This window comes from Ranitomeya variabilis, chromosome 5 (genome assembly GCF_051348905.1).
Source record: "Ranitomeya variabilis isolate aRanVar5 chromosome 5, aRanVar5.hap1, whole genome shotgun sequence".
In the NCBI taxonomy this organism is placed as follows: Eukaryota; Metazoa; Chordata; class Amphibia; order Anura; family Dendrobatidae; genus Ranitomeya; species Ranitomeya variabilis.
This window is the reverse complement of record NC_135236.1, coordinates 330,310,523-330,333,684: the sequence shown is the minus strand read 5'-3', so window position 1 is coordinate 330,333,684 and position 23,162 is coordinate 330,310,523. Positions and strand designations below refer to the sequence as shown.

The 23,162-nt window shown below is 40.4% G+C and overlaps 1 protein-coding gene across 18 annotated transcripts in view; it reads right to left on the bottom strand.

The window, feature by feature from the left end:
* MAGI2 (membrane associated guanylate kinase, WW and PDZ domain containing 2) overlaps positions 1 to 23,162 on the bottom strand; it is a 1,417,815-nt gene that overhangs the window by 667,325 nt on the left and 727,328 nt on the right. For all 18 annotated transcript variants that reach the window (XR_013215731.1, XM_077264697.1, XM_077264691.1 and 15 more), the window contains one exon: positions 8,241 to 8,360. Coding sequence is in view for 17 of the 18 variants with exons in the window: in XM_077264697.1 (XP_077120812.1) it covers positions 8,241 to 8,360 (120 nt within the window). In the remaining variant the exon portion in view is untranslated. The remainder of the gene's footprint in view (positions 1 to 8,240; positions 8,361 to 23,162) is intronic.

The window sequence follows — 23,162 nt, the reverse complement described above, 5'->3', positions numbered from 1 at the left end:
CTCAACTGACATCTGACTAATGTTTAAAGCCTATCTTAGCTTGAAAGCGGATAAATCACAATTATACCAAAAAATAGTGGCGCAAAACATTCAGTTTCTCTACTATAGTAGTAAAGAACCCGGATTACTTTTTCAAAAGATGTAAGACAGGAACCAATGTAAAATGTACCCTTTAAAATCACTTTTCCCCTGGTGACATTTGTCTACATATTTTTCCTTAAAATTTAAACATGTCTATTAAATATATTATATAAAGATTCAGCACATTGCAATGTTCTTCAGGGTTTACCCTTACACATTTTTGCATGTCTTAATTACTGTAGAATACACGACATTCAACCAACATCATGTGAGTGACTACTTGACTTTAGAGGGTGGAGATATACCCTATTTGAACCCCTCATATATGATGTTAAAAGATTTATAATATTGGTATGTGTTGGCTTAAACAATGCTTAACAATTACAGAGTTGGAATTTATAGGAGATTCAGTTGTATGTGTTCTTTAAGCTTTTAAATTGTACACTGATACATGCTGACTTGTGCGTGGTCAACATTTATGGCGCCCACCCAAATTATTTATCAATTAGTTTTAGACCATTAGGCACAACAGTGGGCAACTTGTACACTTAGCAGCATATCAAGTGTGAAAAATGTATCTCAGCATCACAACAGTATTTTTTCTATTGCTGTCTAAAAGGGAGTCCATAATTATAATAACGGAGAGTGTAGGTATACACACACATACTATATATATATATACACATATACATACACACACACGCATGCCCAAACACGCATGCGCACACACACATGCATACACACACATACACATAACAACCAAAAGGAATAGCTGTGACTTCAAAATTTTTCTCCATTTGGGATTTTGATTTAGTAGTAATGCTGCAACATTAACTCATTGCTCAGCATTATTTATTTACACACACTTTTTATATTAAAAAATATGTTTGTGTCTTGTTTTTGTTTCTTTTTACTGGCAGTGCAATGACATAAGTTATAGGAGATTTTTTTTATAAAACAGATTTTGCACAAAAAATAAATAAATATCTTCCCTGACGTAATCTCCGGTCCTCCCAAGACCTCCTTCTCTCCTCCACACTTATTTGTTCCTCACACAACCGCCTCCAAGACTTCTCATGAATATCCCCCATCCTCTGGAATTTCACGCCTCAACACGCCCGATTATCCACCACCCTCGGATCCTTGAGACGGAACCTGAAAACCCATCTCTTCAGGAAAGGCTACAGCCTGCAATAACCATTCTGCCGCCTCACCAACCACCCGAGCTGCCACCTCACCAACCACCCAAGCTGCCGCCTCACCAACCACCAGAGCTGCCGCCTCACCACCACCAGAGCTGCTGCACCCGACTTTCCGTCTCTTCCCCATTATCCCGTAGAATATATGTCCACAAAAACAGGATCCCCTCTGTACCAGTCTGTCATTGTAAATTTGTTTACTGTAAACGATATCTAGAACTCTGTACGTAACCCCTTTCTCATGTACAGCACCACGGAACTAATGGTGCTATATAAATAATAATAAAAATAATAATAATAAATAATTAAATAAATAAATACAAAAAACACACAAATGCCCTCCAGTCTCTCCTAGATGCAATTTTGAACCTGGTCAAACTCCTGTTGGTAAATGTTGATTATAAGTAGCAAAGACAATAAATCTTGTTCACGGATGATTTATATGGATCATGTAGCCTGGCAACATAAATAATATCTTTTCAAATGAACCTTCAAGGCTTTTAAAATAACTTGCTGAGTACAGCAGAGCAGATCCATACATAATGATGGATTTATGAGCTTCTATTCTACTCTAGCATCTTGTTCTAATGCAGGTTCCATGTCTCTCACTAAGTATTAGATTTCTTGGCATAAGAAGTGACTTTATGTAGTTTATTGCTGTATGAAAAACTAATGCCATGAACATTTTATACACTGAAAACATAATTTCACAGGTTCTCTACTAATAGAAATGATCATTAAAACTTCTGTACAAGATTAAACTGTATGACTGCAAAAAAGACACAGCAATAGGAACTATAAACAATTACATTTCACTATCCACATGTCCAACTTGATGTTGAATTGGCAATATTTGAGGCTGTAAAATACAACAATGATATTCATCTGATGACACCCACATGGGTCCATGGTCCAAGGTCTTTCCCAAACACAGTAAGGCTACTTTCACACTAGCGTCGGGAACAACCCGTCGCTGCGCGTCGGGCCGACGTTCCCGACGCTAGTGTGGTCTCCGCCGCACAACGGGGGCAGCGGATGCATATTTCCCACGCATCCGCTGCCCCATTGTGATGTGCGGGGAAGTGCGGGGAGGTGGGGGCGGAGTTCCGACTGCGCATGCGCGGTCGGAAAAAGCGGACCGTCGGGAGCAAAAAACGTTACATGTAACGTTTTTTTCTCCCGACGGACCGCTACCATACGCCCAAACGCCGCCAAACGCATTCACCGTTTGGAAATGCGTCGCAAATGCGTCGCAAATGCGTCGCTAATGTTACTCTATGACGAAACAACGTATCCAGCAAAAACTTTTGCTGGATGCGGCGTTTCGCAAAAACGACGCATTTGCGACGTATTGCAGTTAACGCTAGTGTGAAACTAGCCTAAGGCTACTTTCACACTAGCGTCGGGAACAACCCGTCGCTGCGCGTCGGGCCGACGTTCCCGACGCTAGTGTGGTCTCCGCCGCACAACGGGGGCAGCGGATGCATATTTCCCACGCATCCGCTGCCCCATTGTGATGTGCGGGGAAGTGCGGGGAGGTGGGGGCGGAGTTCCGACTGCGCATGCGCGGTCGGAAAAAGCGGACCGTCGGGAGCAAAAAACGTTACATGTAACGTTTTTTTCTCCCGACGGACCGCTACCATACGCCCAAACGCCGCCAAACGCATTCACCGTTTGGAAATGCGTCGCAAATGCGTCGCAAATGCGTCGCTAATGTTACTCTATGACGAAACAACGTATCCAGCAAAAACTTTTGCTGGATGCGGCGTTTCGCAAAAACGACGCATTTGCGACGTATTGCAGTTAACGCTAGTGTGAAACTAGCCTAAGAGGGTATGTTGCAATTCCACCAGCTGAAAGTCCTCTGTGGCCTTTTTCTCTGTGGCCTGTTTCCCCCATGTAATTTTTTTCATTACTTGGTTAAAAGATGTAGCGTAAACTAAATAAGCATGGCGCTAGTTGTATCTCACAGATATTCTTTGAACAGCCCAGACTATTTAACTTGGAGGTTTTTAAACATTTTTTCACTCCTAACAAACATACTAGGTTGTGCGATGATATTAAAATCTGCACATAACTAATGAGTACAGGGCTTAATATTTATCTCACTCAAATAGCGCCACTAATTCTACAGCGCTCTGCAGACATCATCATATTTTCATACTGCTGCTAACCCAATATTCCAGTTCTTGGACTTTTCAGTTTTAATGCTTAATTTGTCACTCAGATTCCAACAATGTGTCACTTACTGGGCTGCTTGCGTTTTTTTTTTTTTTTTTAAACCACTGCTTTAAATCAGCAGGAGATTATCTCCAGAGGACTAGTAAGCCTGCTGCCATATGTCCTTCATATTCATGCGCTCTGTATAACCTCGCCTCTGTCGATCAGTTGTGTGGGCTGGGTTTTATTCAGCTTAGCACTCCCAGAACTGATAAAACTGCATCAAGCAGCCCAGAAAGTGACATCTCTGGAATCTGGGACGCTAACCCTACACATCATTCTGCTCTCAGCTTGGGTAGCAAAAGCCTGATGACAGATTGCCTTTAAAATATTCCTCCTTTCCCAATAAAGCTGCACGAGAAGATTGAAATCTTTTATATGTCTTGCCATCATATACCTTGAACCATTTATTGCAAGCTGAAATTGCACTGTGTGTGCGTAAACTGTAAAACTGGTATGTTGCCTGTTTAGTGCAAAAGGTAAGCAATAGGGATATTCTGCCAACTGAGGAAAATAAATGGAAATAGTAAATGCATAGTAACATTTATATAACTGAAAATATTATTTTTAAAACTGCTTGACTGTAGTAAGATCTATGCAAAGTGTGCAATAAAGTGTTAAAGGGGTTAGTCTACAATTAAATGGGCAGAAAGAATGTGTATAAATTGACATTTTTATGAAACGGTCCTATATCTAAATATTGACTTTACACATCGTACTTTTTAAGGGGCGGACATACTGCATGTGCAGCTGATGGGCGCGGGGGAGCATAGCCAGGCTGATGTTTGCATCTAATTTTACCTCCCATTATAGACAGGATCACTCTAAGGATCTGAATGCGCTGCATGCTTATACACTGAATTCATTTTTCTTACATGGGAATTAATCTCAGAAACGCTAACCTGGAAGGCAGAAACATTAACAGTGAGCCACAGGCTGCATTGTTAAATGTAGAAGATTTTGGTTTCCTGTGAACCTATATGCAGAATATGTACATATGTGTTTATTAGGTATATGTGTGTGTCTTTTATATATACGCATATTATGTGTATATTTATTTCATTCACTTATATAGTGCCATTAATACCACAGCACTTTACAGACATTATCATCACTTTCCCCACAGAGGGTCACAATCTAAATTCCCTATCAGTATGTCTTTGGAGTGTGGGAGGAAACCGGAGAACCCTCAGGAAACCCACACACACACCGGGAGAGCATACAAACTCCTTGCAGATGTTGTGCATGGTGGAGTTGAAACCAGGACCCAGCACAACAAAGTAACCGTGCTAATTACTGAGCCCATGCATCTCTTATTTATGCTTATATGTATTATTTGTATACCTACATTATGTAATGTGTTAATACATATATACGTTGTTAGCTTGTATATATTGTGTATACGTGTACCTATTGTGAATACGTATACATGAGAATGTTCATGCTAATGTGTGTGCATACAGTGAAGGAAATAATTATTTTATTGCATGCTGATTTTGTAAGTTTGGCCACTGACAATGACATGAACAGTCTATAATTTTAAGGGTAGGCTAATTTTAACATTGAGAGACAGAATATCAAAAATAAAATCCAGAAAATCACATTGTATAAATTATATAAATGTATTTACATTTTGCAGTGAGAAATAACTATTTGATCCCCTACAAACCATTAAGAGTTCTGGCTCCTGCAGACCGGTTAGAGGCTCCTAATGAACTCGCTACCTGTGCTAAAGACAACTGTCTTACATAGTCACCTTTATAAAACACTCCTGCGCTCAAACTCAATTAAATCAGTCAGACTCTAACCTCTACAACATGGGCAAGACCAAAGAGCTTTATAAGGATGTCAGGGACAAGATCATAGACCTGCACAAAGCTGGAATGGTCTACCAAACCATAAGTAAGATGCTGGGTGAGAAGGAGACAACTGTTGGTGCAATAGTAAGAAAATGGAAGAAATACAAAATGACTGTCAATCGACATCGATCTGGGGCACCATGCAAAATCTCACCTTGTGGGGTATCCTTGATCATGAGGAAGGTAAGCTGGGACCACAATCACCAAGAAAACCATTGGTAACACATTACGCCGTAAAGGTTTAAAATCCTGCAGTGCCCGCATGGTCCCCTGCTGTTGTGAATTCTGCCTTTGGGTTCCCTCCGGTGGTGGTAGGTGGTAATGCAGTTGTCCCTGAGTTGCAGTCCTGGTCAGGTGTTTCTGCTGATTGCAGTTCTGACTGGGGTATTTAGGTGTGCATGATTCATTAGTCCTTGCCAGTTGTCAATTGTTGTTGGGAGGTGTTGGACCTCTGCCTGGTTCCTCCTGCCTTTCTGCCAAATCAGCAAAGATAAGTGTCTGGGTTTTTTCTGTGGCACACATGCTGTGTGCTTCATGATTCAGTGCTATTCTTTTGTGTTTTCTTGTCCAGCTTAGATTGTGTCAGTATTTTCTCAGTCTTGTTGGATTCTCTGGGGTTGCAGATATTCATTCCACGTCTTTAGTTAGATTGTGGAATTTTTTGTATTATCTGCTGTGGATATTTTTTGAAGGGTTTTAATACTGACCGCCTAGTATTCTGTCCTATCCTTTCTTATTTAGCTAGAGTGGCCTCTTTTGCTAAATCTTGTTTTCTGCCTGCGTGTGTCTTTTCTTCTCCTACTCACAGTCAATATTCGTGGGGGCTGCCTATCCTTTGGGGTTCTGCTCTGAGGCAAGGTAGTATTCCTATTTCCATCTATAGGGGTATTTAGTCCTCCGGCTCTGTCGAGGTGTCTAGGGTTTGTTAGGCACACCCCACGGCTACTTCGAGTTGCGGTGTTAGTTCAGGATCTGCGGTCAGTATAGTTTCCACCTACTCCAGAGAAAGTTTAATGCGGCTCCAAGGTCACCGGATCATAACACCCTGCTCAAGAAGGCACATGTGCAGGCCTGTCTGAAGTTTCCCAATGAACACCTGGATGATTAAGTGAGTGATTGGGAGAAGGTGCTGTGGTCAGATGAGACAAAAATTGAGCTATTTGGCATTAACTCAACTCGCTGTGTTTGGATGAAGAGATATGCTGCCTATGACCCAAAGAACACCATCCCCACTTTCAAGCATGGAGGTGGAAACATTATGTTTTGGGAGTGTTTCACTGCTAAGGGCACAGGACTACTTCACCACATCAATGGGAGAATGGATGGAGCCATGTACCATAAAATCCTGAGTGACAACCTCCTTCCCTCCGCCAGGACATTAAAAATGGGTCGTGGCTGGGTCTTCTATCAAGACAATAACCCAAAACATACAGCCAAGGAAACAAAGGAGTGGATAAAAAAGAAGCACATTAAGGTCATGGAGTGGCCAAGCCAGTCTCCAGACCTTAATCCCGTAGAAAACTTATGGAGGGAGTCGAAGCTCCAAGATGCCAAGCGACAGCCTCAAAATCTTAATGATTTAGAGATGATCTGCAAAGAGGAGTGGACAATATTCCTCCTGACATGTGCGCAAACCTCATCATCAACTACAAAAAAGTCTGACTGCTGTGCTTGCCAACAAGAGTTTTGCCACCAAATATTAAGTCTTGTTTGCCAGAGGGATCAAACACTTATTTCTTCCTGCAAAATGCAAATAAATTTATATAAATGTATACAATGTGATTTTCTGGATTTTATTTTTGATATTCTATCTCTCAATGTTAAAATTAACCCACCCTTAAAATTATAGACAGTTCATAAACAGTCTTTGTCAGTGGCCAAACTTACAAAATCAGCAAGGGATCAAAAAATTATTTCCTTCACTGTATATGTGGGCAGAACTTAATAGAGGGGGCTAACAGGTCTTGTACAGGGGCTCTTCACCGTTAGAAGGATTCTGAAGAACCAGAGGCGGACAATGAGAATGTCACCTAACAAAGCCAATGCTGGTGGTCACAAATGCTCAGTCACTCAATCTCTACTGCTCGTGTACAAGAGGATCTGCTAGTGGGTGAACACATTTAATACCAGACGGTCTGAGTGGCGATTGGAGATTGAAGAAGGGAAAAAAAAACAAAAAACAAAAAAAACACCACCAGCATAAGCAGCATGTATTAGCAGAAGAGTTTTATGAAAGGTATTCTAATTGAAAATGTATTCTTTTTTTTTCCAAGTAGAAAAATGTACTTGTTACATCACAGGACAACCTTTTTACATTAAACATTTTTGTTCAAGGAGTGTTGGAGCAAACAGAAATAATATTTTATGCACTATTTAAATAATTAATATTTTCTTGGACAGCCATATTGCAGACTTCTATAAAATAAGCTGAAACACAACTAATGCTTTAAAAACCATTCAAAGAAAAGGTAGTTTACAAAACATTTCAAATATTTTTATGAGACATCAAAATGCTTGTGTGCAAAGGAGTTATGTTCTGTAAGAAAGCCCTTCTCACTGAGCAGATCCCGTAAGGAAAAGCTAAACAAAACACATTACATGAGGTTTAATGAAATAGAGGTCTAGGTGATCTACAACATCAGTGGTTTTTCAGAACTAGAATGGTCTTTGGAAGGTCACCTCTCTAGCTTCCACGTGCTATTCAGAGTAGGCGGCTTTTCTGGAAACTAGCGCAAAACAATTGGTATAATCAAATGACTGCATACATTTGTAATGGAAAGAGATGGCGTCTCGTTGGTTGATACATATTTGCACTAACATTCATGAAAGAGGACCATTATATAGCCTCTTCATTAAAACAATCACAGCTTTCCAAACTCACCCTCATAAGTACCGCTCTCCAATAAGGCTCCACTTTTCTCTAATTCCATAAACGCTTCCACGGAAATAAAGTTGTAATCCACACCCGGCACCTCCCCTTCTTTAGGTTGCCTTGTAGTGCCTGGTGGAGTGAAATAAGTCGCAAATATTAGTAAAACAAAGATTACGGGCCAAAAAATACAGTATGAAACTGATCCATTAAAGAGAACTTGCAGGATATTTATTCCCTAAGTAAAGGTGTGAGTGTAAGGGACCATCAATGCTTACTACTTTTATTCATTCATTAAGTGCATTAGTGAGAAATCCAATTTTGAAGTTTTTTTTCTAAAGTGCTGTCACTTCTCACTGGCTCTGCTGTACTTCACTGCCCACCGCCAGCCTCAGGCTGTTGATTGACAGGTGACTTCTTCCTCTGTGGCCATTGTCCACGTTTATGTCATCAGAAGGGTCCTGCACAGTGAGCTCCTGAAAACACTATAAGGGTCAAACTTGCGTGTGAAGCGCGAGAAACTTGAACAAGTCTCTCACATCAATACCTGGCACTGCCGCCGCCACTCGAGACCGGAGCGTTCAGCTGCATGGAAATACCGTGCAGCAGCACGCTCCGCTCCTGAGTTCTGGCGGCAGTGCTGGGTATTGATGCGCGAGTTTCTTGTATTGCACACGCAAGTGTGACCCCGGCCTAAGACCAATATACCAGCTCCCACAAACTCATTATTATTAGCTCACTGCACAAGCAACATCGTTGCATGGGTTCATTGCTATGATGGCACCTGGGCATTGAGCTCTTAATGGTAAATTGATCTTTCATCATCATCATCCTCATTAGCTCACTGATCAAGCACCACCCCTTCTGATAAAACGAACCCATGGCACTTCATGAGACCAAAAACATTTGAAGAACTGGTCTGTCAAATTTGTTTTTATTTCCTCATATTTTTTTTTTTTGCAGTGGAGCTTTGTGGATAATTGGCAAAGCCCTGTGAAAGTCAAATCCTGGCCAGGAGCTAATGCAATTAGATAAACCTCCATTTTACTGGCAAGCAGGTCATGCACATCTTATAATTCTTTAAAAAGAAGCAAAAAGTACATAATTCCTAACTTAAAAAAAAACTGGTCTGGGCTTTCTGATAAATATACAAAAGGATCACACAGACCAAACTGTGGAAGGAAGAAGGGATATTTGCATCTTTAATATAAATATTCACAAGGCTTTACTATATGCTATGTGGGGATCAATGACATAACAGAGCACACAAACATGGTGCCAATAATGTGCTATTACTACACCTCATTATTTCTATATAGTAAAGAAGACCAGTCAGCTCACCGCATGTGTTTTAATAATGGATTTGCATTCCCTATAAAATACAATTTTTGGAGTACTTTTTCGCAAACTCTATATGTTACTGCTTATGTTATATTTCAAATAATGTATCTCTCTACAGAGTTTATATAGACCTGTGTGAGTTCCTACACAGTGTCCAAACTTTTGAGTGGATGGGAATGCCTAGCTGTCAGTTTAGTCCTAATTTTCCAGTAGGAATAATAGAGGAACATAGAGTTCCAATTAAATAATGATTCTGAATCCTCATTCATTAGAACTCTAGACAAATTTACTTGACTTGATAAATCTGAATAATTCTTTGTACCGAGGTGCACGAGACATGGATTTTCACATTGAAGTTCTGCACTTTGCACTACTTAATACAATGCTGATTATCTTAGGAACATCTAGAACACTGTTTCCCAAATACGGTCCTCACGGCCCCCCAACATATCAGGTTTTTAGAATTTCCCTAGTATTGCACAGGTGAGAACCTGTGGCAGTTTCTGATGCATTAGCAATAATTCCATCATCTGTACAATACTAAGGAAATCCTGAAAACATGATGTATTGGGGGCCATGGGGACTGGATTCGAATTTGGGAAACCCTGATCTAGAACTATGGAGAATATCACTATTCACATCAACAACTAGGCTAGCAATCAGATTTTTAGGCACACGCAAACTAAGACTAATTTAATATTAATTAAGCTGTTTGCTTGAGCATGTGTTTAGAGTGTGGGTCAAAGCCGAAGTATGCGGAAGAAACTCCACACAAAACAAGGACAGGAGAACGAACATGGAGGTTTTATTTCTGGTTGCACTCAAATCTAAGACACCACTGCTAAATCAATGAGCAGTGTTGACCAAAGGCAGATTGAAAATGGTAATCATATGTCTCATAACAAGGGTGTATATATAATAAACAGCAGGGGACCCCTGTACAGAAACAGCGTATTGGCTCCCTGATGTTTAAGAGCTAATTAACCAAGAGTGATTGACTGGTAGAGATGAGTCAATACATTGACATAGAACTGAATTCTACTCTAACATTACAAAAATTATTATTTGCCAAAATACCAATATATTGGGCAATTCACTTCTAGAAAATAGTTGGTTGCCACTTTGCTGAACCATAAAAGGCCATTAAAAGGTCCAGGATGGGACCCAGGTCAGTTCTGTGCATGTGCGCGCATGGTGACATTGCCCGCGTGAGTACAAGGTTGCATTGCACAGCTGTGATTTAGCACAGAAAAGTTGGAATTCAGTGCTTGGCAACGTTGATGAGAAAAGGCAATGAGGTCCAGATAGGGTGAAGTGAAGAGTGGAGGGACTGGACAAATGAGTGATAAATACTTTTTTTCCATTTTCTATATCTTACATTCATTATTCTCTGGAACTTTGCTGCAAACCTAAATTTGCCAAGAAAATCCACACGGTTTGTAGAATTGGAATTCTGGAACTTTGCTGGAAATCTAAATTTGCCAAGAAAATCCACACAGTTTGTAGAATTGGAATTCTCTCAGATCAATCTAACAACATCTGACAGGCTAGCATCCTTCAGCAAAGTGCCCTCTTAAGTGGTATGGGCTCCCCTTGACTATAAGACCTCTATATTATGTCTGCCCTTACCTTGTAAGTGAAGGACTACCAGGACACGTCTACACTGTATCAATTTGTTTTTGGCTCAGACAATAGTTTTCTGATAAGTCTGACTGCTCGCACAGAAACTTCTTGAGCTCCAGAAGCTAGAAAAGCTCTGTTTACTGCTATGACCTCTGTAATGTTTAATATCTGTGAGCTCTGTTTAACTATATGGCTTGAAGGTGATCTATATTTTGCAGTGGCAATATACCATACAAAACGCCGCCAAATAGCTGTCAATATTAATAAAACAGAAGGCCTGAAAAAATTTAGAAACATATGTGAAGAATGGTGATGAGCGAATATACTCGTTACTCGAGATTTCTCGAGCATGCTCGGATGTCCTCTGAGTATTTTTTAGTGCTCGGAAATTTAGATTTTCTTGCCGCAGCTGAATGATTTACAGCTATTAGCCAGCATAAGTACATTTGGGGATTCCCTAGCATCCAGGCAACCCCCACATGTACTTATGCTGGCTAATAGCTGTAAATCATTCAGCTGAGGCAATAAAAACTAAATTTCCGAGCACTAAAAAATACTCGGAGGACCCCCGAGCGTGCTCGAGAAATCTCGACTAATGAGTATATTTGCTCATCAGTAGTGAAGAACCAATATTATAAGAAAAAGAGATATTGCAGCCATGAATCTGAAATGCAAAAGAAAATCTAAGAAATTTTTTTTTTTACTGAATAAAACATCCCCTGGCAACCAACAAGCGCTTGTACATGGTAGTGGATTAAAATATATCCCTGCTTCTTATTCACACAAAGATGACTGCTTTTTCATAGCTCTCTTGGTGTGTAATAGATGTTCTCTCTACAGCTCCATTTGCTGTTGTTGATTATCATCCTACACTGGTTTTGCTTCCAGTAGTTATTCCTAAATCTCGCCTACGGACTTAAATGTACATTATGTACTCTATTCTAAAAGTAAAAAAATAACAGACAATTCTGGGGCGTATAAGAATATATTCTAAAAGCTGTGTGTCTGGTCCATCATTACAGAAATTTTGAAATAAATGACAACCCCATTAAAACTATTTTTTTTAATAACTAGTAGTGAGAACAAGTGCTTGTTATTCAAGTTTGCCTAGGGTGCTCAGGTATGCACAGAGTATCGCGGGTGCCTGAGCAACATGTTTTTAAAAGAACTGATGGTCAGTCCATGCACTGCAGTGTGATAGTCGACCATGTCATATGACCATCTGACTGCACCCTTATAGAAATGTTATAGGCTGGAGATGAATGGATTAATAACTGTGCTGCCAAAGGATCATCCATGGAGAGGAATCAGATATCCAGGAATGCTGTTTTATTGTCAACACATTTCGAAGTAACACTTCATTAGGACAAAACACAGTGCAGATATTAAACCATTCACCTCCAGCCTTTGCGGTTCTCCAAGCCGTGGGTCTGCAGCAGCCTGTTTACGCAGTTGTGATACCCTACCAGGTAAGCACTTGTATCACTCAGTTTTTACCAATTGATCTTATGGTCTTTCCAGTTTATTATTCCTAGAGAAATGTTGTGAAATAACCTGAAACATCTAGTTCATATGAGAAAACACCAATATAAAAGAGTTGAAGCTGTTTTATAAGGAGGATTAGGCTAAGAGTATGTTTACACTGGGCGTTTTTGCTGCGTTCTTTTGCAGCTTTTTTATGCTAATGCACTGTCATTTTCCCACGGTCCAGAGGTCACCGCAGTTCAGGCTGTGAGGGAGCGAAACTTCAGTGACGTCACCGCTAGTCATTGAAGCTGCTCTCACAGCATCTCATTCACCAGTGGTTTTCAGCCGGGACGGTCGCATCTTCTATGTGTTTCTTTCAATTAAAGGACTTTATTCTGGCTGTGTCTTTATTTACCATGCACTTGATTTCATAATAACCAGTATATGGGATAGCATTTGTGTTTAAGATACAGAAGAAATTATTTAAAGGTCAAGTGGCCTACACGTTAAGCAATTTTCCTAAATTGTATGTTTTTTTTTTTAATAGTGATCACTGTATGGAGCAGCATCACAAATCCATATCATATGATTTTCCATTTACCTTGATGTTACCATCAAACCATTACTTTATCACCAACAGCCATTAAAATTAAAATGCCCAGACTTGTAAATTCTCTTGATTTATCTAAATGCCAACATGTGGTGGCCTGGCCTGTAGTCAAAGACAAAAGGGGCATATGTCAAGGGTTTAGTGTCATTTTTATTGGAATAAAAAAACTAAAAAAGGGGGCAAAAAAATTCCAACTTTACACATTTTCAAAATGAAGCACCACATGAAAAAATGGTAATCTGGACATGGTAAGCTATGCAAATAAAAGTATAAAGTCAGAGTTATGAATTGCTTCTTTTACAAAAAAAAAAAAGGTAGCACAAAAAGCTGTAATCTCACTCTAATAAAGAATGGAAAAACACAGCAGCAGAGTTTTCGATCCAAAAGATATACAGGGTTTGTCACAGATAAATTTGACATCAATATTCCTACGCGACCTCAAGCAAAACAGACTTCAAAAATTCCCCTTGTGATAAATTCTCACCATAGTCCCATGCCGTCCACTATAGCGCACCCACGCTACCTTATAAATTAATTAAAAACCTGCATGCATTACATGCTTTGGATTATTGGCCATAGCGTTTTTTTTTTAGTATAGTGGAAAGAGTGAGCCTCTTGTTTACAGTGAAAACAGTATATGTATGCTATGAATATTTTTTTATATAGTTTAAAGTACGATGTTCATATGCATTTTCATTTGTGGCAAAGATATGGAATTGTATGGCATACTTCATGTGTTTTACTTCCATATGGGCACCAAAATGTGCTGTTCTGCTCATTTTTACTACTAACAATAAATAATGCGGCTGCACACGGAGTACACTGGATGGTGAAGTGTAGATCTTCCTTTTGTGCCGCCTGATCTCCAGGGAAGTGTGTATGATTAAAATGACACTGTCGTGTGCCCGGAGCAAATCAGGCGACTTCTGAAAGAAGTAGGAGACAGAAAAACAACAAAGAGTGTCTGATAAAGACCGGAGCATGGCATTTGTTTTTTTACACTAAGGAGAATTGCATAGTTTTGTCAATTAAAAAAAAAATAGCATATTTGAATATGCCCGAGTAAATTCCTCAGTGAAGATTGTAAAAATGTATTAGACAAATATTTGCCTGGCGACCACTGCTATTTACTGACAGTCGTTTGCCATTGTCATTTATCATTTTCTTTTTAATGGTGGGACTGGGCCTCTTTTGCTTACAGGGTCACTGTGCAGCTGCAACATACGGAATATCTACCAATTTAAATATACCAATTTAAAGAAATGTTTTATGAAATTATGGTATTTAGTTATGGACCAACATTACCTGCATTGATAGCATCCAACTTTGCCACCTTTTATGATTATAATTGTGACCAATTACTTCCTATCACTTGATATTTATTTTCTATACTTTTTACAACTTTCTTTTCAGAACTGTTTCTACGTAGATTGATCGCATAAAAAGGTATTCAAGTTATTAACCGTCCAAAACGTTTCATGTACTGTTGCATTTATTTTGCTTGTCACAATTCAGGTTAAGGGGGTTCTCCACTACTAGGACATCCCTTCCTTAAAACTAAATGTTCGGCCCAGATAAAGTAATAAAGCCTATACTCACCTCCAGTGTCTACGCCATTCCCATGGTATCGGCACTCACTCTCCCTGGGGCTACGAGGACACGCGACACCGGTGCCCAATCAGCACTGGCATCACTGTTTCTGCCTTCAGACAAACTGCACATGGAGAGGAAGTCAGAAATCAGCTGCAGCCAGACTTCCTCATCATGTTTAGTTTGTTCAAAGGAGGAGACAGTAATGTTAGCTCTGATTTGGTGCTGGCGTCATGAGTATCAACAATACTAAAGATCTAACCCCTGGTCTTGATTGGCCAGACTATCCTTTGTTATCAATTGCTAGGAATACAGCTGTATTGAGGTAGACTTAAGGCCCTGTCTCACATAGCGATTTACCAACGATCACGACCAGCGATACGACCTGGCTGTGATCATTGGTAAGTCGCTGTGTGGTCGCTGGGGAGCTGTCACACAGACAGCTCTCTCCAGCGACCAACGATCAGGGGAACGACTTCGGCATCGTTGAAACTGTCTTCAACGATGCCGAAGTCCCCCTGCAGCACCCGGGTAACCAGGGTAAACATCGGGTTACTAAGCGCAGGGCCGCGCTTAGTAACCCGATGTTTACCCTGGTTACCAAAAAAAACAAACACTACATACTCGCCTTTCGGTGTCCGTCAGGTCCCTTGCTGTCTGCTTCCCGCTCTCACTGAGTGCAGCCGTACAGTGAGACCAGAGCGCAGCGGTGACGTCACTGCTGTGCTCTGCTCTCGCTGTACGGCCGGATCTCAGTCAGAGCAGGAAGCAGACGGCAAGGGACCTGACGGACATCAGATGGTGAGTATGTAGTGTTTGTTTTTTTTTACATTTACGCTGGTAACCAGGGTAAACATCGGGTTACTAAGCGCGGCCCTGCGCTTAGTTACCCGATGTTTACCCTGGTTACCAGTGAAGACATCGCTGGTTCGGTGTCACACACACCGATTCAGCGATGTCAGCGGGACCTCAGCGACCAAAAAAAAGTCCAGGCCATTCCGACACGACCAGCGATCTCACAGCAGGGGCCTGATCGCTGGTACGTGTCACACATAGCGAGATCGCTATGGAGGTCGCTGTTGCGTCACAAAACTTGTGACTCAGCAGCGATCTCGCTAGCGATCTCGCTATGTGAGACGGGGCCTTTAGCCTTTGTATATTTCAAAAGTAATGGAATGCGCATAAAGTATTGTAAGAGGTAGTTAGACCACAATGAGCCTTATTCACTGTTCATAGGGAAGGCTGCAGCTGGCATGTGGCTCCCACCCTGTGTCCTTGTTAGTGACCGCTTCAGTGAGGAGGCAAGGAGCCTTGTCATTGTGGTCTAACTACCTCTTACAATACAAAGGCTACGTCTACCTCAATACATCTGTATTCCTAGCAATTGATAACAACGGATAGTCCACTATGGGTGTGAACAGTTTTATTTAATTTCATTCTGCTGGCCAATCAAGGCCACTTTTGACAGACTTCCATAGGGCAATCTGAGAGCCTAGGACCTACATATGATATAACTACCATGAGATTGTCTTCCTGATGAAGGCTCGTGCCTGAGCCAAAACATTGGAAACCATTCTCTTTTGCACAAGATATATTAAAAAAAACTTTGAAAGCAACAGTTCTGTCTTCATATCTTTGCAGTGTGCCGGGGTTAGATCTTTTGTATTGTCTTACCGTTTTACCCCTGAGCACCAACAGTGGTTGAGCCTGATCCTATCCGCTTTTAGTATGAGTCAAAACTAAACATCACAGGCACGGGAAGAGCGAGTGCCGACACCCTGGGAACGGCGTTGGCACGGGATGAGAGCACAGGCTTTATTATTTTATTTAAAAAAAATAGTTTAATAAGGGGTTGTCCTAGTAGTTGACAACCCCTTTAAGCACAAGATGCTGTAGACCAAATTTTCCCCCTCACAATCAACATTTCTTAAAATGAAAAACAAAAAAGTAGCATGCTATTCAATCACTAATATAAACTTTCCTGAAGCCTTCTGCTCCTCCATACCAGAATGTTTAAGGAGGATTTTTTCTTTGTATTGGTTATACATTATCGCTATGGCTTCATATGCAGTTTCTATTACTGCAGGAAGCAAGAAACATAGGAGCATCAAGGAGACAAACCAGCAGCTCTCAGAGGCTGTACTACTTATAAAGCCCCCTTCACGCGGCCGTACGTATAATACGGGTACCGGTGTCAGCGTGCCATTTGTTTTTTTCTGGTATAGCTTAAGAAAAATGTATTTTAAAGCTTCTCCTATACTTTGCAGTGTTAAGCACATACTGTACAGCACAAGGACAGCACATGGATGCCAAATGTGTTGTACATGCACCCATAGACTTGTATTGGCCATTCTTATCCATGCTGCTGATAAAACATGTTTCCATGTGGTGTGCAAGAACACAGTGTGAGAAACACCATAGATTATAAAGCATACAGGTGGTATCTGTGAAAAAAAACGGATGCCTGAAACACGGACATGTGAAGAGGGCCTAACCATATCAGTTTTGTCCGGATCTTCCAAGAAAAATATATCTTTGCACTACGTTAGCCAGTATATAGCAAAAATAAGTAAAATAAAAATAAACTGCAGCCTCTCCATTTTTATTTTGTGGATTTTCACTCTAAGGCCATGTTCACATGCCACTTTTCCCCCCTTCGCATTTTTTGCCATAAAAAAGCAGCACTTTATTGTCCCAGTAAAGTGAATGAGATGCCTGAAATGTTATGCACTTGCTCACCATATTTTTCCTTGTAGATTTGAAGTTTCAATTCTGCAGAATGTCAATTTGTTTTGCATTATTCAACCATAATAATAATAATAATAATAATAATTTTATTTATATAGCGCCAACATATTCCGCAGCACTTTACAAATTATAGAGGGGATTTGTACAGACAATAGACATTACAGCATAACAAAAATCACAGTTCAAAACAGATACCAGGAGGAATGAGGGCCCTGCTCGCAAGCTTACAATCTATGAGGAAAAGGGGAGACACGAGAGGTGGATGGTAATAAAGAATGAAAAAACAATGCCATCAAACACACATTTTCCGCAATAGTTTTACTGCCAACTAGGGATGTGCGAATAGCTTCTGACAAGTGTTTATCCGAATAGCTATAGCCCTCACCGAATAGCTGCATCGGGAACCCGTATACCTGGAGCTTTCCCGATAATCAGCTGTTCCGAGCCGCAGCTGCATGTGTCACGGCTGAGTGACAGTCACAACACACAGGCTCTCCATACATGCGTTGTGACTGTCACACAGCTGTGACACATGCAGCTGCGGCTCCGGACACCTGATTATCGGGAAAGCTCCAGGTTCCAGGTTACCGAGGCAGCTATTCGGTGAGAGCTATAGCTATTTGGTTAAGTGCTTATCCCAAGCTATTCGATCAACACTAATCTCAGGATATAAAACAAAATGGTGGTTTATTTGACGAGATTTAAAGTACAAATGACTTCTTCATCAGGAAAGACTACAAGCTTGTAGCCTATACAGTCTGATCTCTAAACATAATCAGAGTTGGTATACAAAATGTTACATGAATCAATAGAAAAAAGAAAAAAAAAGACCCAACAATTGAAAAGGGAACGCTTTATATGAATAACTAGTCCCACCCCTTCTAGACTTCATATAATACAGGAACATGGACATTGGAGGTCAATCTCCAATGTGTTTGCGTCCATTTGGTTTTTGCAGGTAAAACTGCAGCAAAGGCAAGAAATATGCTGCCTGGTTTAAGATGCATAATAACTGTATTTCAAATAATTTTAGATTAATCAGTGAAATGCATAAAATAAGAATAGATGTTTCTGACATGCTCAATACTGATGTTGAAAATGGAAAGAGGGGGATTTTTTTTGAGCCTTAAAATGTGCCAGTTTTTAGTTATAAAATATTGGTTTCATCTATACCACCCAAGAGAAGATGTAAAAAGGGACCATAATCTAACCTGCCAAAATAACAGCATGCACCAAGTGAGGCATTGGTCCCATCTACTGACCACCACGTCTAAGCTTACATTGTCAAAAGTTAGCATTAGTAACCCTACAAAACTGTGTGCAAGCCTAGCATAGGGCTCCTCATTAAACATGTGAATTGTTGATCACTATGAGGGGGGTTCTAATTGTATGACCCTCACATTTTCTCAACCAAGATAGATTAAAAAAACCTTTAAACGTTGTTACATGGCAAACTTTGAGGGCTTTTAAGCATATTGCTTCCAAAGTGTTGTGCTAGAAGTGTCAGCAAGGATCGTTCTTATTGCTTATTTAACATGAATATATTTTTCATCTTCCAGCAGCAGAAAACAAATGGATTTTTGTGCTGCAGGCAGCTGTTATCTGACAAAGTAGAATAAATGTTTAAATAGCATCACATAACTATTCATCTTCCCACTTGATTCCTCCAAGCTGGGCAGTATGACAGAGAGCTCCAAAGAATAACCTTAAAATCACTATAGGTTTGCAGTGCTGCTTCATCTACACAGAAAGATGCATCATTTAATATGTCAGTTATCCCAAATTGGTTTATGGCGGCTTTCTACTATACTCTTATTAACTCTTCTCCTTTCTAGTATTACTATAACCCTTCATGCTTGTCTTTTATGGTACTTTAATTAAATACAAAATACCAGTTATTGTCTGTCTGCCGCTATCTCTAACATCACGTTTTCTTCCTTATCATACTGAATGTTTCCAAAATTGAACATCTTGCATTCTTTCAGCTTATCGGTGTATGGTACCACAACTCCTAGGCAGCGCCAGCTGTCTTGGGGTTATTTTTGAGTCAGATCTTTAATTCAACCACAATATCCAATCCCTCACACGTTCACATCACCTTCACCTCAAAAATATGCTATGCATATATTTTTACGCATCCATAGAATTGAATGGGCAATTGTCATCTAGTGCATGCTACAATCAACTGAAATAAGACGGTCAACTGCACTGCTCCATTGAATAGCATTAGTCCAAGTGCAGTCAGTTTTCTTTCATGTACCACACTCGGACCGAAAATACAGTCGCGTGCACAAAACCCTTCTTGCACTAAACTCTCTCCATTCAATCCTGAACGCAGCTGACAGGATCATTTCTGTCCAGCCTGTACACAGATGCCTTCACCCTGTGCTAGTCAGTGATTCCATTTTTAACCTGGAGTAAGTTTGTAAATTTCTATTATTCTTTTTGCTATTGTGTTTTAATTTTCGGAATAAAGTGTTTTACTTGTACAGCAGAGGTTACTTAAAGAAGTTGTCCACTACTTGCACAACTTCTTGTCATACCCTTCACTTGGCTCCCATAAAATAATAAAGCTTATACACCCCTCTCATGCTGTCGCTGTTCCCGCAGTCTCAAAAGTCGCTCTCCCGGGGGCTCTCGTGCTGTTGTGGCATGGGACACCGGCGGTAAATCAGTGCCACTGTCTCCACCTCCTGTCAAATTGAGCATGAAGTCCGAGATCAGCTGCTGCCCGACTTCCGGGGACAACACAACAACCGCACAAGAGCGAGTGCTGACATCACAGGAACGGCGCTGGCATGGGAGGGGAGTGTAGGCTTTATTATTTTATGGGGGTCAAGCATTTTCATCATGAAGGGGTTGCCCTAATAGTGGACAACCCCATTGAGTTACACGCTTGAATGTTGCTTATTCAATGTTTAAACACCAATACAGTTAGATAATAAATATCCTTGATGTGAACAATTTTAATTTGTTGTCTGTGATCGAGGAAAAGGTCACAGACCAGGAATTTTTAGAAACATTCCAATGTATATCCTCAATGCTGGAAAATACAATTATTAATTAGGTGGTTGGCCAAGAAAACTTAGTGCAGCAGATGAAAGACACAAGAAGAAAACAAAACAAAAAACAAATCTGATCATAAAATATAAGATGAAAAACTCTACCGTTCACACTAAATTTCTAGGTTATCCAAAATACCCGTATTATATGCCATATATAACATTGTCCCACTGCACATCAGAAAGTTTTAGCAGTAAAGTGCCACCACAAGTTATTTTCCTTACTATGCACACTTAACCAAAAGGATCAATCGGGAACAATATTCTGAGGATTTACCCAGGCATGACACATAATTGCACAGAAATCTTTCCAAATTTTCTTTCCTTTCTCTAGTGTAACATATGCAATTCACGTTTACAAAGGAACATGCAGAATGATTGCTGCATCAGGAACCTCTTCTTACAACGTTTCTGAATTTTTACTCCTCAAATCTTAAAATCAAATATCGGATGCACAGTAATAGTCCACTTTATGTTCAGAATCATTCTCTTTCCTTATTCACAACAACTAACTTGCCTGAACAGCAAAATTATGTATCCAACATCACTCTAGTGCCAGTAATGTATGCTATTATGCAGATTATACGCAAGACCATTATGCAGTGTTGATTCTACCACATGCTTACTCCCTGGGATAAAATGTATACTGCACATTCTATTCAATAGGAAATCAAGGGCCCCATAGCAAGTCCTAATCCTTGCAAAAATATTTGAGGGAGTAGGCGGGGTCACAGCACATAAGTGCTGTCATAGATGGAATATTTGCCAAGATGGAGAGGAAATTAATTGTGACAAACACAGTAATTGTGCCCATGCTGAATCCCCGTCGTATTCCCACCCACTATGCTACCCCTTTCATGGCTGTCAGAGTATGTTGCAGCACAAAATACATCCCTAACACAGTAAGATTAGACACCCCACCCTCAAAATGAATTATCCTGCACAAATTGTCACCATACACACAGCATGCCCACCACACAGTGACCACTAACATTGTTAAAATACTCTCCGCATTCCAACTTGGTTTGATTTTTCCCATGGAGTCCAGACACAAAGTATGATGCACCTCACAATCATCCTACCCAGAGTATGATGGCACCTATAGTCATCCCAACCAAAGTATGATGGCCTCCACAGCCCCCCACAAAGTATAATGGCCCAATAACAGCATAATGACCTCCACAGTGCTGTGGGTGCAATGATACTGTGTGTAGCGTACTGATGGGGCCATGATGCTCTGTGTGGAGGGAATGTGGTCTGCCATGACATGTGGACAACCTGTGGGGGGTTATACTGCTATGTTAGAATGATGGCACCCATATGCCCCTATGTGTGGAAAGGCTGTGGGGATGGATACCGTGTGAGGTTTCTGTGAAGGAGAGGCCATGAAACTGTTTTGTGGGGTTTGGCCATGACACTTTCATGTCACAATCATATAGTTGGCATTATTGACTGGGGAGTTATTTTTGTTTAATGTACAGGTTGATACCATTCTGATCCTACCCGGCACTGGCATTAAGACCGCCATTGCTGGGAGTAAACTACCTTTTTTCCCCTCACGTTTCAGTCATTGGGGTGGGATCGGCATGGGATCAGTCCCTCTATGTATAGAGCGTGTTAGCTGTAACTGCATTAGAGCCGATTGTCAGTCAGTCAGTGCTGGGGGTGCGGGTAGAATTTAGAGATTGTGAGCCTCAATGGGGATAGTGATGATAATGTCTGTAAAGCTCTACGGAATATGATGGTGCTGTACAAGGAAGCGTAATTATAAATAACTTACTTCCTCCATAGATGCCAAAATTCTGTTAATGATATTTTGCAATTTAGTGATATAACATGAAAATAGAAAAGGGCGCTTTTTTCATTGTTTTTGGAGCATAGTATGTGAAATCTCTTCTTGTAGTGCAGCTCAGCATTTCTCAAGGGACTTTCGCCCCTCCGTCCCAGACACTGCCAAACACAGTTCTCAGAAGAAATTCAAGCAGCGGAGACTGGGTAAGATGGTGATCAGTTAAAGTTTTGTTGCATTTGCACTACATTACACGCATAGACTGGTTTGCAGAAATTCCTTGGGAGTGATTCTTTGCCATCAGAATTGGAGGAAGAGATCTATCAGATAAGCATTCCTTTATTATAGGTTTATCAGCAAATCTGATAACTCAACTGATTCAATGATCCAATTTTCCAAACCATAAATTTTATTATAGGATTTCAGACCTTGTAATTAATGGCATTGGGATATCAATCATAGAAAAGGCTATTTTATAATTATCTATTGCTAGATTCTTAGTAAGCAATCTCTGTTTCTCTTGAAAGTACTTCACTGTGGAATAGGTTATGTTTTCTAATATCTTAGTAGACCAAAACCGACAATTGTAACACAAAGCAGTGTTGCATGTATAATTGCTTTAGTCATGGAGGTATGCTGCACCTTCACAAATATATTATAATGAGATAGATTCAAAAGATATGCAAGTTTCACAGAATGTGTTC